This window comes from Octopus sinensis, linkage group LG1 (genome assembly GCF_006345805.1).
Source record: "Octopus sinensis linkage group LG1, ASM634580v1, whole genome shotgun sequence".
NCBI classification, from domain to species: Eukaryota; Metazoa; Mollusca; class Cephalopoda; order Octopoda; family Octopodidae; genus Octopus; species Octopus sinensis.
This window is the reverse complement of record NC_042997.1, coordinates 82,428,365-82,441,297: the sequence shown is the minus strand read 5'-3', so window position 1 is coordinate 82,441,297 and position 12,933 is coordinate 82,428,365. Positions and strand designations below refer to the sequence as shown.

Here is a 12,933-nt window from a genome sequence, read left to right as displayed (position 1 = left end):
TCATTTGTTTTTACCAGTTAGGTGCAGGTATAGCTGAGTGATTAAGAAGCTTGTTTTGCAACCACATGGCCTCAGATACAGGTGTGTGTGTGTGTGTTTGTGTTTGTCCCCCACTCTCATTACTGCTTAACAGCTGGTGGTTGTTTTTGTACATCCTTGTAACTTAGCAGTTCAGCAAGAGACTGATAGAATAAGTATCAGACTCCAAAAGTACAGGGCCAGGGGATTTGTTCAGCTAAACCATTCAAAGCAGTACCCCAGCGTAGCCACAGTCCAATGACTGAAACAAACAACAATAAAATGATTTCAATTAATGGACTTATGACAATGCTGGGGCACTGCTTTTAAAGGTTTTAGTTGATTATATCATACCCAGTACATCGTTTGGTACTTATTTGATTGATCTTACATGGGGTGAAAGACAGGTCGATCTTAAAAAGAACAACTCAGAACTAATTTTTGTTTATTCCATGCCAATGCACACACATGCACGCACACACATGCACGCACACACACACAAACACAAACACATACACACACACACACACACACACGCAAACACACATACACACACTGAGTAGTTCACTTACAGAGGTTGTCAATGATCTGCAGAAAATGTAGGAATTGTAAAATATTGGTTTGAATATAAAAACATAAAAGTCAGTATTGCAGGAGAACACAGAATTTGGCACCTGATATATTCAACTTGTTTTTAGGTAAATTTTGGTTGCTGATTCTAAATGTACCATCAGTTTTTCTTCATCAGCTCTGGTTATCAAGATATATTATACCCACTAATTGCAATACAAACAACCAATTGGACACAAGGATTGATAACTACAAATCTTTACTGTCACCTTTTGGATAAAAAAAAAAGTGGCTTCATATAAAGAATATGTTTATGATTAAATTACATCCATAGAATGGATGAAAACAAGCATAGAAAGTTACCAGTGATACCATGTTCATTTACTCAGACATCTCACAGAAGTAGCATCTCAGAAACTTCCTGTGGGGAGCTGCCCCAGAGCAATCATGTTGAAAGGTCCAGAAGTAGTCTACCATCACATGGGTTTCCCGGTGTCCATGACATTTTTCTTCCATAATTGTTAAATCTTGGTAGAATCATTTACCTTGTTCATCGCTTCGATCACCAAGGTTGTCTGGGAAATAATCCAAGTGGTTGTGGAGGTAATGCACTTTGATGCTCCTACTATCCAGCCAAGTCAATAGAAAGAAGAGAGCATGTTCTCTACTTGTTCAAAGTAGTTATCTGCTTTATAGCTTCCAAGAAAATTTCTTACAAAGTGAATGAAGACCATGCATCTACCTTAGTATTCTAAATTGAATCTTGGAAATGTGGGCCTTTCATGAGTTCTCTGATCTGTAGCCTGTCAAATATACTTGCCTTCAGCTTCTCCATGCTCAGAGCTGGAAATCTTCTGTCTATGTACTCAAAGCAGAAGTTTGTTTCTCATGTTATTAACAATGTGCACTTGATAAATTTGGGATATAGCACAATAATTTTTATTTGCTTTTTATTCATTTTGTTTTTTTGGGTTATTATTTTTAATTATTGTTTCTCTTTAACATTATTGTAATATTTACCAAAACAAATCACAATAATTGCTACCCAAGAAATATTTCAGTAAGTATACTCATCAAAGGTCTGAAATTTTATTTGTATAATAAAAGATCAACGCACATGACTTTTCTTGTTTTAATGTACACAAAATAAAGAAATTATAGGCATTGGGAGTGGCATTTAACTCCAAGAAATAAACTGTCTCTTTTAAAACTTTTGCTAGTGAATAAAAATAGTGTTTAGAAGGGAGAAAGACGGAAAGAAAGAGATTTGTGCATGTATGTGTAAATGGAAACTGGTTAAAAACATTGAAATAATAAATTTTTATGAATTGCTTCAGGATTTATGTAGTATTCACAGACAGCTATACACACACAGACACACACATTTTTTTTTTTCCTGTTGCAAAACTATACCAAATAATTTATCAGTTTAGTGTACTATTCTTAAGTTTACAAAATATCTCACAATTTCATGTTATTTTTAGTTATTATACAGAGTCATTCAGAAGTCCTTTTCGCATTTAAATGACACGATTTAAAAAATTTTTTACTTTGCTACAATCTTTTTCTGCATTTTAACAGTATTCTTGCTTTTTTGTTGTGAATATATTTTGACTTATTTATCTCGTTTATATATTCTAGAAAATGTTATTTAGCCCTTTAGCATTCAGATTACTCTATAAAATGTAATACTTACTGATACATATTGTTTCAAATTGATCATGCACGATCTTGTTGTTTCAAGATTTTAATGATGTGACTGTTTATTTTTAGAATGATATTGTAAAGTAAGCGTGAAAGGCTGAATCTGGCCAGTTCAAACATAAAACCAGGTAGAATGTTTGAGCTTGATAGCTCAAATGTTAAAGGGTTATAGATGAGAGAATATTCATTGTCCAAAAATGGTGCACTATAATGGTAGTTCAACTGCCTGGGGCAATCCAGACAGTTGGCAGTATTGGATGGTAGGGCAGTAGACCAGCTATCCTGGAATCTCTAAGCTGTGGCAGTCATTGGTGGAGGAGACTGCAGTTGAGGTGGCTATTAATGAATGCAGTGAGGTGATTGATGGAGGCTGTGTGAGGGAGAAATAAGATGTACATTAACTATAGCATTCAGATTACTTGGTCAAAGGTAATACTTATTTATTCACATTGTTTTGAATTAATCATGTATTATCTTGTAGCCTTAAGGTTTTGATGATGTGATTTTTCATTTTTAGAATGACATTGTAGGGTAAGTATGAGAGTCTGGTTTTAGCTGGTTTGAATATAGAACAGGTAGAATATTTAGGTTGGATATGTCCAGTTTAAATGCTAAAGGGATATGAAGCTCAAGTGACCTGAACTAATGTTAGTTGTAATGACAAAGAGACTTTTGAATCACCCAGTAGAATAATTAATAAAATAATTTATGTTTCATTGGAATGATTTTATTTGTTTAGTCATTCATATTAATGAGTAACCGTTAACTACATTCTTCAGTCACTGTCATTTTTTGCATCATCAAACTCTGCATTTAAGTTCTCTACTACATTATCAGGAGCAATCATATCTTCTTTCCTTAAAGCAAGGATATCTGTTGGGTCTTCTAAGTAATCTTTTGGTGCTTTGTTCAACTGTTGAAAAATAAGATTGAAAAAATATTATTGCATAATAAGTAATTTGTTGAGATTGTTGACTCCTCTCACTTACAATGTCTTCTTCATATTCTGGCTTAAAGAACTGTCTTTATTCTCTGATCTATTGAAACGAACAAAGTAGAGAAAACTACATCTACGACTAAAAATATAATAATAATAATAATAATAATAATAATAATAATAATAATAATAATAATAATAATAATAATAATAATAATAATAATAATAATTGTTGTTGTTGTCGTGTTTGTGATTTGTATGATACCCCTCACACAAATATAGAAAGTGACATCAGGATACACCTTGGAAAAAGTTAAATTATCTGTTCTATATGGATGCCTTTAAAATTTTTGGTAAGATCGAACATGAAATAAATGGTCTGGTCTCAACACAGCAGATATTCAGTAAAGATATTGGGATGAAATTTGGGATTATAAAGTGTGGCATGCTTATCATAAAAATAGGCAAAGTAGTGTCATTTGATGGTGTTGAGGTGGATGGATATAAGTATCTGGGTATTTTGGAGTATGACAAAATCAAGGAGAATGAGATAATGAGATGAAGGAAAGTTTTAGGCGAGAATACCTCAGAATACCCAAATTAATTATAGAAAGTAAACTCAAGGGAAAGAACAAGATCAGGGCAATGAATACATGGGTTGTCTCCGTGATGCGATACAGCACAGGTGTTGTTAGGTGGACAAAGATTGAGCTTGAGAGAATGGATAGAAAAACCTGGAAAGTGATGACAGTGAACAAGGAACTGCAACTTAAAAGCGATACTGATAGACTGTGTTTACCTAGATACAAGGGAGGAAGAGGTCTTATTAGATTCTAGGTCTGTGTTGTCAATGAGGAAAACAGTCTGGGATGGTATATCAAACCTTTGTTTGTTGCTATTAGAAAGAGCAACATGACACTGAGTGAAAATGCAACTTACCCAAAAGAATTTAAGAAACAAGATGGAGAACAAAGATTGAAGAGCTGGAAAATGAAAATGATGCATAGGAAATACCTCAGAGAAATTGAAGGGAAAGACAAGACCAACATCTGGAGATGGCTAAGAAATAGTGGTCTGAAAAGATGCACTGAGGCATTGATATGCAGTACCCATGAACAAGCTTTGAGAACTAATTACACTAAGTTCCAAATGGATAAGAGTAGTGAATCACCCTTTTGTAGGATGTATAGCAGTAAAAACAAAACAATTTCACATGTCATGAGTGAGTTAGCAAACTGGTCCAAAAGGAATACAAACGGAGGCATGATAACATGGTGAAGTTTGCTCACTGGAGACTGTGTGAGAAGTCTTGAAAGGACATTGAAATGATACAAGCATAAACCAGAAGGCATCACTGAGAAAAACAAGCAGAAGATCTTATGGGATTTTACAATTCAGTATGATTCAGCGATTGATGCTTGGAGACCAGACATTGTTGTAGAGGATTAAGGGATGAAGGAAACCAGGATCACAGATTCTGCCATACCTGACAATGTGTGAGTGGGTGACAAAGAGCTGGAAAAGATTGAGAAATACAAGGCACTAAAAGATGAAATTGTATGAATGTGGGCAATGAAGAGAATAAGTGTCATCCCAGTAGCTGCAGGGACATTGGGAGCATTAACTACTAGGTTTGAAAAATTTGTTGGAGAAATTGGGATTGACATGAAAGTAGAACATGCTCAGAAAACTGCTTTATTGAGGACACTGAGAATCTTGAGATTTGTATTTGGGTGTTGAGTATTGTGAAAAGAGACCCTGTGAGACTACTGACTACTGGTCTGGTTGTTGTCTGTTCTTACAGAATTAACTGGAGAATGTGATATTGAGAGCTCTGAGAAGAGAAATGGAAATAATAATAATAATAATAATAATAATAATAATAATAATAATAATAATAATAATAATAATTAAAAATAATAATAATAATAATAATAATAATAATAATAATAATAATAATAATAGTTTCAAATTTTGGCACATTCAGATTCTTCCCCACCCCAAAAAAATCAGGCCTTGCACCTAAATTAGAAATAATTATCCCTATCATTATTTTTTATTTACTCAGGAGAGATTTTGTTTAGCTTATTCCATTCCATAATTACTCTGATGGACAACCTTCCTGCCTTCAAATCCTTAACTGCACTTGCCAACATATTGCTGTCAATTTGAATGGCTAATCTTTCTATTGAGTCTACTTTGGAAAGATTCTCTTTCCCCCATGCACTCTCTTCTTGCAACTAAACTTCTTGTAATAGTAATTCCCTGTCTTTCTTTTTGGCATCAGTAAGAACATGTGTGCCATTATCATTCCTTACACACTCCTTTCCAATGGCATTTCATTCTTCTCTTGTATGTTGAATACCTTTATAGAACATTAGTTAACTTTTTACTTTTGGCTGCACCCTCCCTTGTTAAGTATATCAATATTTAATGTCTAGCTTCTCTTCTAGCTACTTTATATTATTGCTCTTCACTGCCCCTTTCCTTGGGTCTTTCCCGGTCTGTCTCTTAGTCTTTATGGTTCATGCTCACATTCCATTTATATTTGGAAATATCAGTGTAAATTAGCAAAGTTATTTAATTTGTTATTCTATATCCATCATGAAGATGAGTCTTTAATGCAATGAACCCAAAACAAATATTATTTTCCTTTATAGAAATATTAAAAAATATATCAAATAGATTTAGTAATGTCCAAACTTGAGTCAGCTGAAACCACATAAATTAATAAATAAGAGTAATTAATGGAATAGTAGAGGATGATCTCCAACTCTTCATTTAGTCTGTCACCTGTTCACACATGCCTGTCTGGTTTATTCTTTGAAGCCTAAGTTATATCTAAATCAAAATATTTCCTAAGTCTTTATTGTGTGTGTGTGGAAGAGAGGGAGAATTCATGGTTGACAACGCATTCTCGAATGTTAGGTCAACAAACATCAAATTTTGGTGATAAGAATATCTGGAATTTTAAAATATTAGTTTCAATATCTATTACAGTATTCCTACAGTAAGTGAAACATTATTGAAATGGTAATCTCTTGTGACTGATTTAGGCTTTGAGCTTTGAGAAAATAGTTTAGAAATGCCAAAGGGATTCTTGTGGATTTGGATATTAAGTCCATAACACTAATGATATGATTTTCTTTCAAAGATGATATAAAGCTTACAATTTCTGTTAATAAATTTTTTGAAAAGAGATCTCAATTCTGTCACTACAAGAAAGCAATAAATTAATTCTGACATTAAAACATAGCCAGAAATCATTTAGGAATGGATATAGTTAATTTGATAGACCATATGCTTGTCAGTATATGACTATCATCATTTTATTGACCCTGAAGGGGAAAAAGATAAAAGTTGTCACTAGTGCAATATAAATTTAGAGCATAGTAATACATAACAAATAACTGCATCTAAGCAGTTTAAAGGCATTTAAACAGGTACATCACTGTTTCCATAACTCCAGAATTGATTATTCTATTTTGCAAGAATTCTATCATATTTCTTTGGATACACTAATATATAACTTACCGCATCAACTTCAAAATCTGAGTCATCTTGAGGGAAAAGATTCATTAAGCTTTCTGATATCCCAAAACTGTAATGTATTGGTGTGCGATGAACCTAAAAAAAATAGATACAACAAACAAGTATCAATAATCTTAAAATAATCATCTTTGTTGATAGATCAGTTACTGCAGTACTTGTTCTGAAATAACATCTCATGCATTTGTTATTATCTGCAGTCTCAGTATGTCCAGAATGAGAAGCTGTATGCAGCTACTTTGCTAATTGCTGTTGTTTGCTGTTTTTATAATGCAACTTATGACTGAATTTGAGCTAAATGGAACCATCCAAATCAATAATTATGATAGTAATGATGCTGGAGGTGGTGGAGGCTTATTATCTTAACATTAGTTCTTAGTCTCTCCTTCCCATTCATATATACACTTCCATTTTATTGCTTGAATTCCAAGCGATGTTTAGACCAGGGATATCTTCAAATCATTGTGTATGTGTGTGAGAAAGAGAAAGAGGAAAAGAGAGAGGGAGAGAAAGAAGGCAAGAAAGAGGAAAAGAGAGAGAGAGGGGAGGTAGATATGGTGATAAGTTGTTCTAATTTGTGCAAACATTATAAAATAATTTAGGAATATTGTTCCAGCTATGGAGATTATTGCTTTTATTTTTTATTTTCTCTCTTTTACATGCACGCACACACAATACTCTGCATATACGTTCTATTTTCAATATAATTTGAATAAAGTATGTGTATGTATACACATGACTTGCTCCTATAGAGTGGGCAAATCCCATTCCTATCGTTATGTATAATAGTTTCAAATTTCCTCATGGTTCCTTTGTATACTCTGATCCTTTCTTTATGGCTGTATCCTGAGAACTACCTGCGGTGAATGAAATTTGTCTCTCTGGTGAGGGTCATGTAAATAAACCTACTTATGGATATGCTATCTTTTGGAGAGGCCTACCTAAGGGTCAGCGTAGAGAATCTGGTGCTGGGTTTGCTCTCAAGAATACATTAGTATCCTCCATTGCAGGGCTTCCAAGTGGTATATCTGAATGGATCATGTCATGCTGTATTAAACTGACAAAAGGTAGGTTTCTTATCGTTGTCAGTATTTATGCACCAACAATGTTCCATTCTGATGAAACTGTAGGACAGTTTTATGATGACCTAGCACAATTATTGAGGAAAGTACCAATTTCTGACAAGCTGGTCATATTGGGAGATTTCAATGCAAGAGTTGGAAAGGACTGTTTCATGGCTTCTTTTAGGTTGACATGAGATTGGAAAATGTAATAAAAATTGAGTAGCTCTTTTGACATTTCATACTGAGAATAATCTGGTTGTCACCAACACTCTGTTTAAGCAGAAAAATAAATATAAAACCACCTGGATGCACCCAAGATCTAAGTACTGGCATCTCATAGATCATATTCTGATTAGAAAACGTGATATGAAAGATATTTCTAGTGTCCAGGCCATGAGAGGAGCAGAGAGCTGGACTGACCATCATCTAGTGCGTAGAAAAATAAATTTTTCGATAATGCCTAAAAATCGACAGTCTGGTCCTAAGGTACCCAAAAAGTTAAATGTTGCAAACTTTAAATTATCAAGTAACTTTCAAAGATTCTATGATGCTATAGAAAGTATCAATCTTAACCCAAACAATCTGTTGAAAGATTTCAAACCGAAAGTAATTCAGGCTGCAAGTACGTCAGTGGGATTTAAATCACATAAGTCCAGTGACTGGTTCTCAGATAGATCAGCAGAAATTCATGATCTACTTTTATAAAAACAAAACTTAGGCAATACACTTCTTTCTCAGTCCTTGAAACCCAACTCAAACAAAACTTACAGTAAGTTGAAAAGAAAAGTGCAGACTGAGCTAAAGAAAATTAAACAGGAATGGTGGAATGATAGAGCAAAAGGGGCACAAGAAGCAGCTGATAGAAATGATGTCAAGGGTTTGTATTCTTATGTTAAGGAGGTATATGGCCCCAAATCTTCCTCAATAGCTCCAGTGAGAACAGCAAATGGATGTTTTCTTCTGACTGATACCGCTTCTATTCATAAGTGCTGGGTGGAGCATTTTTCTGTACTTTTGAATAGACCATCATCCGTTGACATGAGGACGATAGAAAGAATTGAACACCTTCCAGTTATAGAAGAGATGGCATTTGAACCAACTCTAAATGACATTTATTTAGCTGTGAATAAGCTGAATAACAATGAGTCTCCAGGGTCTGATGAAATCTGTGCAGAATTCTTGAAATATGGGGGTTACAAAATGTTTGAACTCTTAAATATATTAATTTGTCACCGTTGGAGAACTGAGAAAGTGCCTCAGGCCTGGATTGATGCCATTTCAGTCTTCTTGTATAAATCGAGGCCAAAAGATCTGTGTGGTAATTTTCGTGGGATTTCGCTTTTGTTTGTGGTTGGAAAGGTACTTACCCACATTTTGTTAGAATGTTTAAATACCCTCATAGTTCCAAATATAGTGTCTGAGTCTCAGTGTGGTTTTCATTCCTCCAAGGGCACAGCTAATTGTATCTTTACTGTCAGACAATTACAAGAAAAGTGCATTGAACAGAATCTTGTTCAATACCATTGCCTTGTTGATTTGAGCAAAGCATTCGATACTGTTAATCGAAATGCTCTGTGGCTAATTCTAAGGAAAATAGGTTGCCCAGAGAAATTTGTAAACATGGTCAGGGCTTTGCATCAAGATATGAAAGCTAGAGTTAATTTTGGTGGTAGGCTCTCTGAATCTTTTGCTGTGGAAAATGGAGTAAAGCAAGGAGACCTTGATGCACCCACTCTTTTTGCAATATACTTTGCTGTTGTGCTGTCACATGCTTTTCAAAACTCTAAGGAGGATATTTACATAAAATATCGAATAACAGGGAATATTTTTAGTCTGACCAGACTGAAATTCAAAACAAAGTTTTTTACATCACTCATTAGGGAACATTTATATGCTGACAATTGCGATCTTGTCAGTCATTCCGAAACAGGTCTGCAATCTCTTGCATCTGCATTTGACTTGGCTTGTGATGATTTTGGATTGGCTATCAACTTGAAAAAAACCCAGTTGTAATGCATCAACTATGGTACTGTTTGTAACCCCACTAAAGTTTTTGTTACAGGTAAGTTACTTGAAGTTGCCGACTCCTTCATCTACCTTGGAAGCTCTGTTCAAAATGGTGTGAATCTTGATACAGAAATACAGCTGCGAATTCAAAGGGCAGCAAAAGCATTTGATGGCATCAACCACGATCAGATGGTGCTTTTTATGCGCCACTGGCACGGAAGCCAGTCAAGGCAGCACTGGCATCGGCCACGTTCAGATGGTGCTTTTTATGTGCTACCAGCACGGGGGTTACAACTACAATTTCTATTTGATTTGATTTTGATATTGCTGATGTTAATGTACTTAACTCAGTAGGTCTCCTCAAGTATGGCATATCGCCCTACAATCCAAGGTACTTTTAAGTGGGCTGGTTTTGCGTCACTGGTGTAGGTTACAGCTGTGTACTCGCTTAATTTGTCGGGTCTTTTCAGTCACAGCATACCTCCAGAGGTCTTGGTCGTTTGTCATTGCCTCTGTGAGGCCCAACATTTGAAGATCATGCTTCACCACTTCATCCCATGTCTTCCTGGGTCTCCCTCTACTCCGGATTCCTTCCACTGTTTGAGAGTGGCACTTCTTCACACAGCTCTCCTCATCCATCTGCAGTACATCATCATACCAACGCAAACGTCTCTCTTGCACTCCACATCCAATTCTTCTTATGTCTAACATTTCTCTCAGGGTGCTTACATTCTGTTATGTGTGCACACTGACATTATATATCCAACGGATCATGGTGTATGATGTGTTCGCCTTCCTACTTACTAGAACTTTGGTCTTTGCAACATTGACTCTAAGGCCCTTCAATTCTAAACTTTGCTTCCAGACATGAAGTTTCTTCTCTAGTTCCGGTAGTGATTCTGCTATGAGGGCCAGATCATCAGCATAGAGGAGTTCCCAGGAGCAACCTGTCTTGAATTCCTTTGTTATTGCTTGGAGGACTATGATGAATAAGAGGGGGCTGATGGCTGATTCTTGGTGGACCCCTACTTCTACCCGGAATTCTTCACTATACTCATTTCCAATCCTAACCCTACTGATGGCATCTCTGTATAGGGCCTGTACAGCCCTTATTAACCATTCGTCAATCCCTAGATTCTGCATTGTCCACACGCACACACATTCACAAACATACACATACACACAGCCATATACATGTGTGTACATAAGTAAGTATTTATGTGTTTATGTATGTGTGTATGTATGTACGTATATGTGTTTGTGTGTGTATGTATATATATATATATTATATATATATATATATATAACATTATTGGTGAATTGAAGAAATGGAGCTGAACCATTTCTTCAATTCACCAATAATGTTTTAATTTCAATTATCCGCACCAACGCACGGTTGCAACGCCAGATGGTTGTACCTCCAACCGTGCTGTTTACTGCTGTGATTTTTGCTACTAAGGTATCGGTTAAACTTTTGATTAATCTACTACAAGATTATTCATCTTTCTATTTCACATAATATATATATATATATATGTATATGTATATATGTATATATATGTATATGTATATATATATATATATATATATATAATATATATATATATATATATATATATATATATATATATATATATATATATATGTATGATTTCTTCCTCAAGTAAGTACATCGGATAAATACATGCAGTTAAAGTGTTGTTGCATTGGTTTAGACATGTAACTAGAATAGATGAATTGAGATTAGTGAAATTCTACAACAACCTCAATAGTAGATAGTAGCGGGGACATAGCCCAAAAATAACATCTGAATCAATGTCATTTGACATAAAATACAGTTTGGGAAATAACAACAGATAAGGACAAATGTTTTTCAGTCTCTGATTATAAAGGTTAGTGATGATGTTGGAAATGGTAATTTGGTGATTGTTATGCTGAATAATGATGTGATGAACATATTGATTTTACTTATTTAATTAAAAGCAAGCAAAACACTATTTTATTTAGTAGTCTAATGTTGTTGTTTAGTCTCAAATTGGCCCAAATTGAGCAGATCAATGATCAAAGACATTCTAGTCAGCGCCATCTTATGTATTTTCTCTTTTTTATATTTTGTATGTATAATGTACCCTGGATTACATTAACTAATGTATCCTTACCTTTTTAAGATATTAAGGTGTGAGTTGAGGTAGATTTTACTACTATTTCAAGTAGATGAAGCTCTCTCATTAGTTTGTACACATCTTGTATAATATACATATAGTAATCATACATATTATATCTAGAACTACATTGTTCAATATATTCTTGCTTTTTTTTTTAATGACAGTAAGGTGATGTGATTCAGAGGAAATTTGGCTGCTCTCTCTAGCAGGTAGGGCAGCCACCTAGAGTTGCTTTGTTAGCTCAGCTCTGTCTATTTCATTCATATAATGAGTATCAAAAATCAAATTTTTGTCAAATTTTGGAAACTAAAACTTCTGACATTCATACCTTAACCAACAATGTTCACAAATAAAATAAAGAAATTTTACTTTATTGCATTCTGTTTACCATGGACTTGACCTTTTAGCTTACAATTCTTAAAATATTTTAATTTGGGAGTGAGAAAGCATAGCTGTAAAATATCAGAGAACTGAAACCAGAAATATATTTTAAAAAATAACATCCGAAAAAGAATTGCCAAAAATATTTCTTACATTGTCTTTTGCTTTGTGACTCTCAGGGGAAGTTTCTAGTATATGTTTTATCATTTCAGTTTCCTCATGTAAAACAGCTGCATGTAATAAAGACTGACCTCTAGCATTTTTACATGATATCAACTCAGGCATTGAATCAAGCAAAATATGAAATCCTTCTTCATCACCTTCTTGGATAGCTTTAAAAATGCTTTCACATTTATCCTGAAAGTAAATTGTAAAACAAAAATTTCAGTAGATATATTTTCTTTGATTATATTTTCTTAAGCTTAACTTTTTTAGTTTCAATTTAACATTTATGGGTTTATTTTGGCCATAATTCTCTTGGTTAGATGATTTTGATAATTGAATAGATTTATTATATTTTAGCTCCAAGTCAACCTTG

General features: G+C 34.3%; 2 protein-coding genes across 5 annotated transcripts in view; one reads left to right on the top strand and one right to left on the bottom strand.

Annotated features, from left to right (window-relative positions):
• Positions 1-12,933, top strand: part of LOC115218260 (coiled-coil domain-containing protein 34) — a 138,926-nt gene that overhangs the window by 96,668 nt on the left and 29,325 nt on the right. The window contains exon 4 of one of the 4 annotated variants that reach the window (XM_036502496.1): positions 2,810-2,976. The exons of the other annotated variants lie outside the window; for them this stretch is intronic. Coding sequence (XP_036358389.1) covers positions 2,810-2,814 — 5 coding nt within the window. The 3' untranslated portion in view covers positions 2,815-2,976. Of the gene's footprint in view, positions 1-2,809; positions 2,977-12,933 lie in introns of those variants that run through there. 4 annotated transcript variants of the gene reach the window in all.
• LOC115218250 overlaps positions 3,003-12,933 on the bottom strand; it is a 34,864-nt gene continuing 24,933 nt past the window's right edge. The window contains exons 7-9 of the mRNA XM_029787999.2: positions 12,549-12,752; positions 6,764-6,856; positions 3,003-3,205 (exon numbers count right to left, since the gene is read on the bottom strand). Coding sequence (XP_029643859.1) covers positions 3,068-3,205; positions 6,764-6,856; positions 12,549-12,752 — 435 coding nt within the window. The 3' untranslated portion in view covers positions 3,003-3,067. The remainder of the gene's footprint in view (positions 3,206-6,763; positions 6,857-12,548; positions 12,753-12,933) is intronic.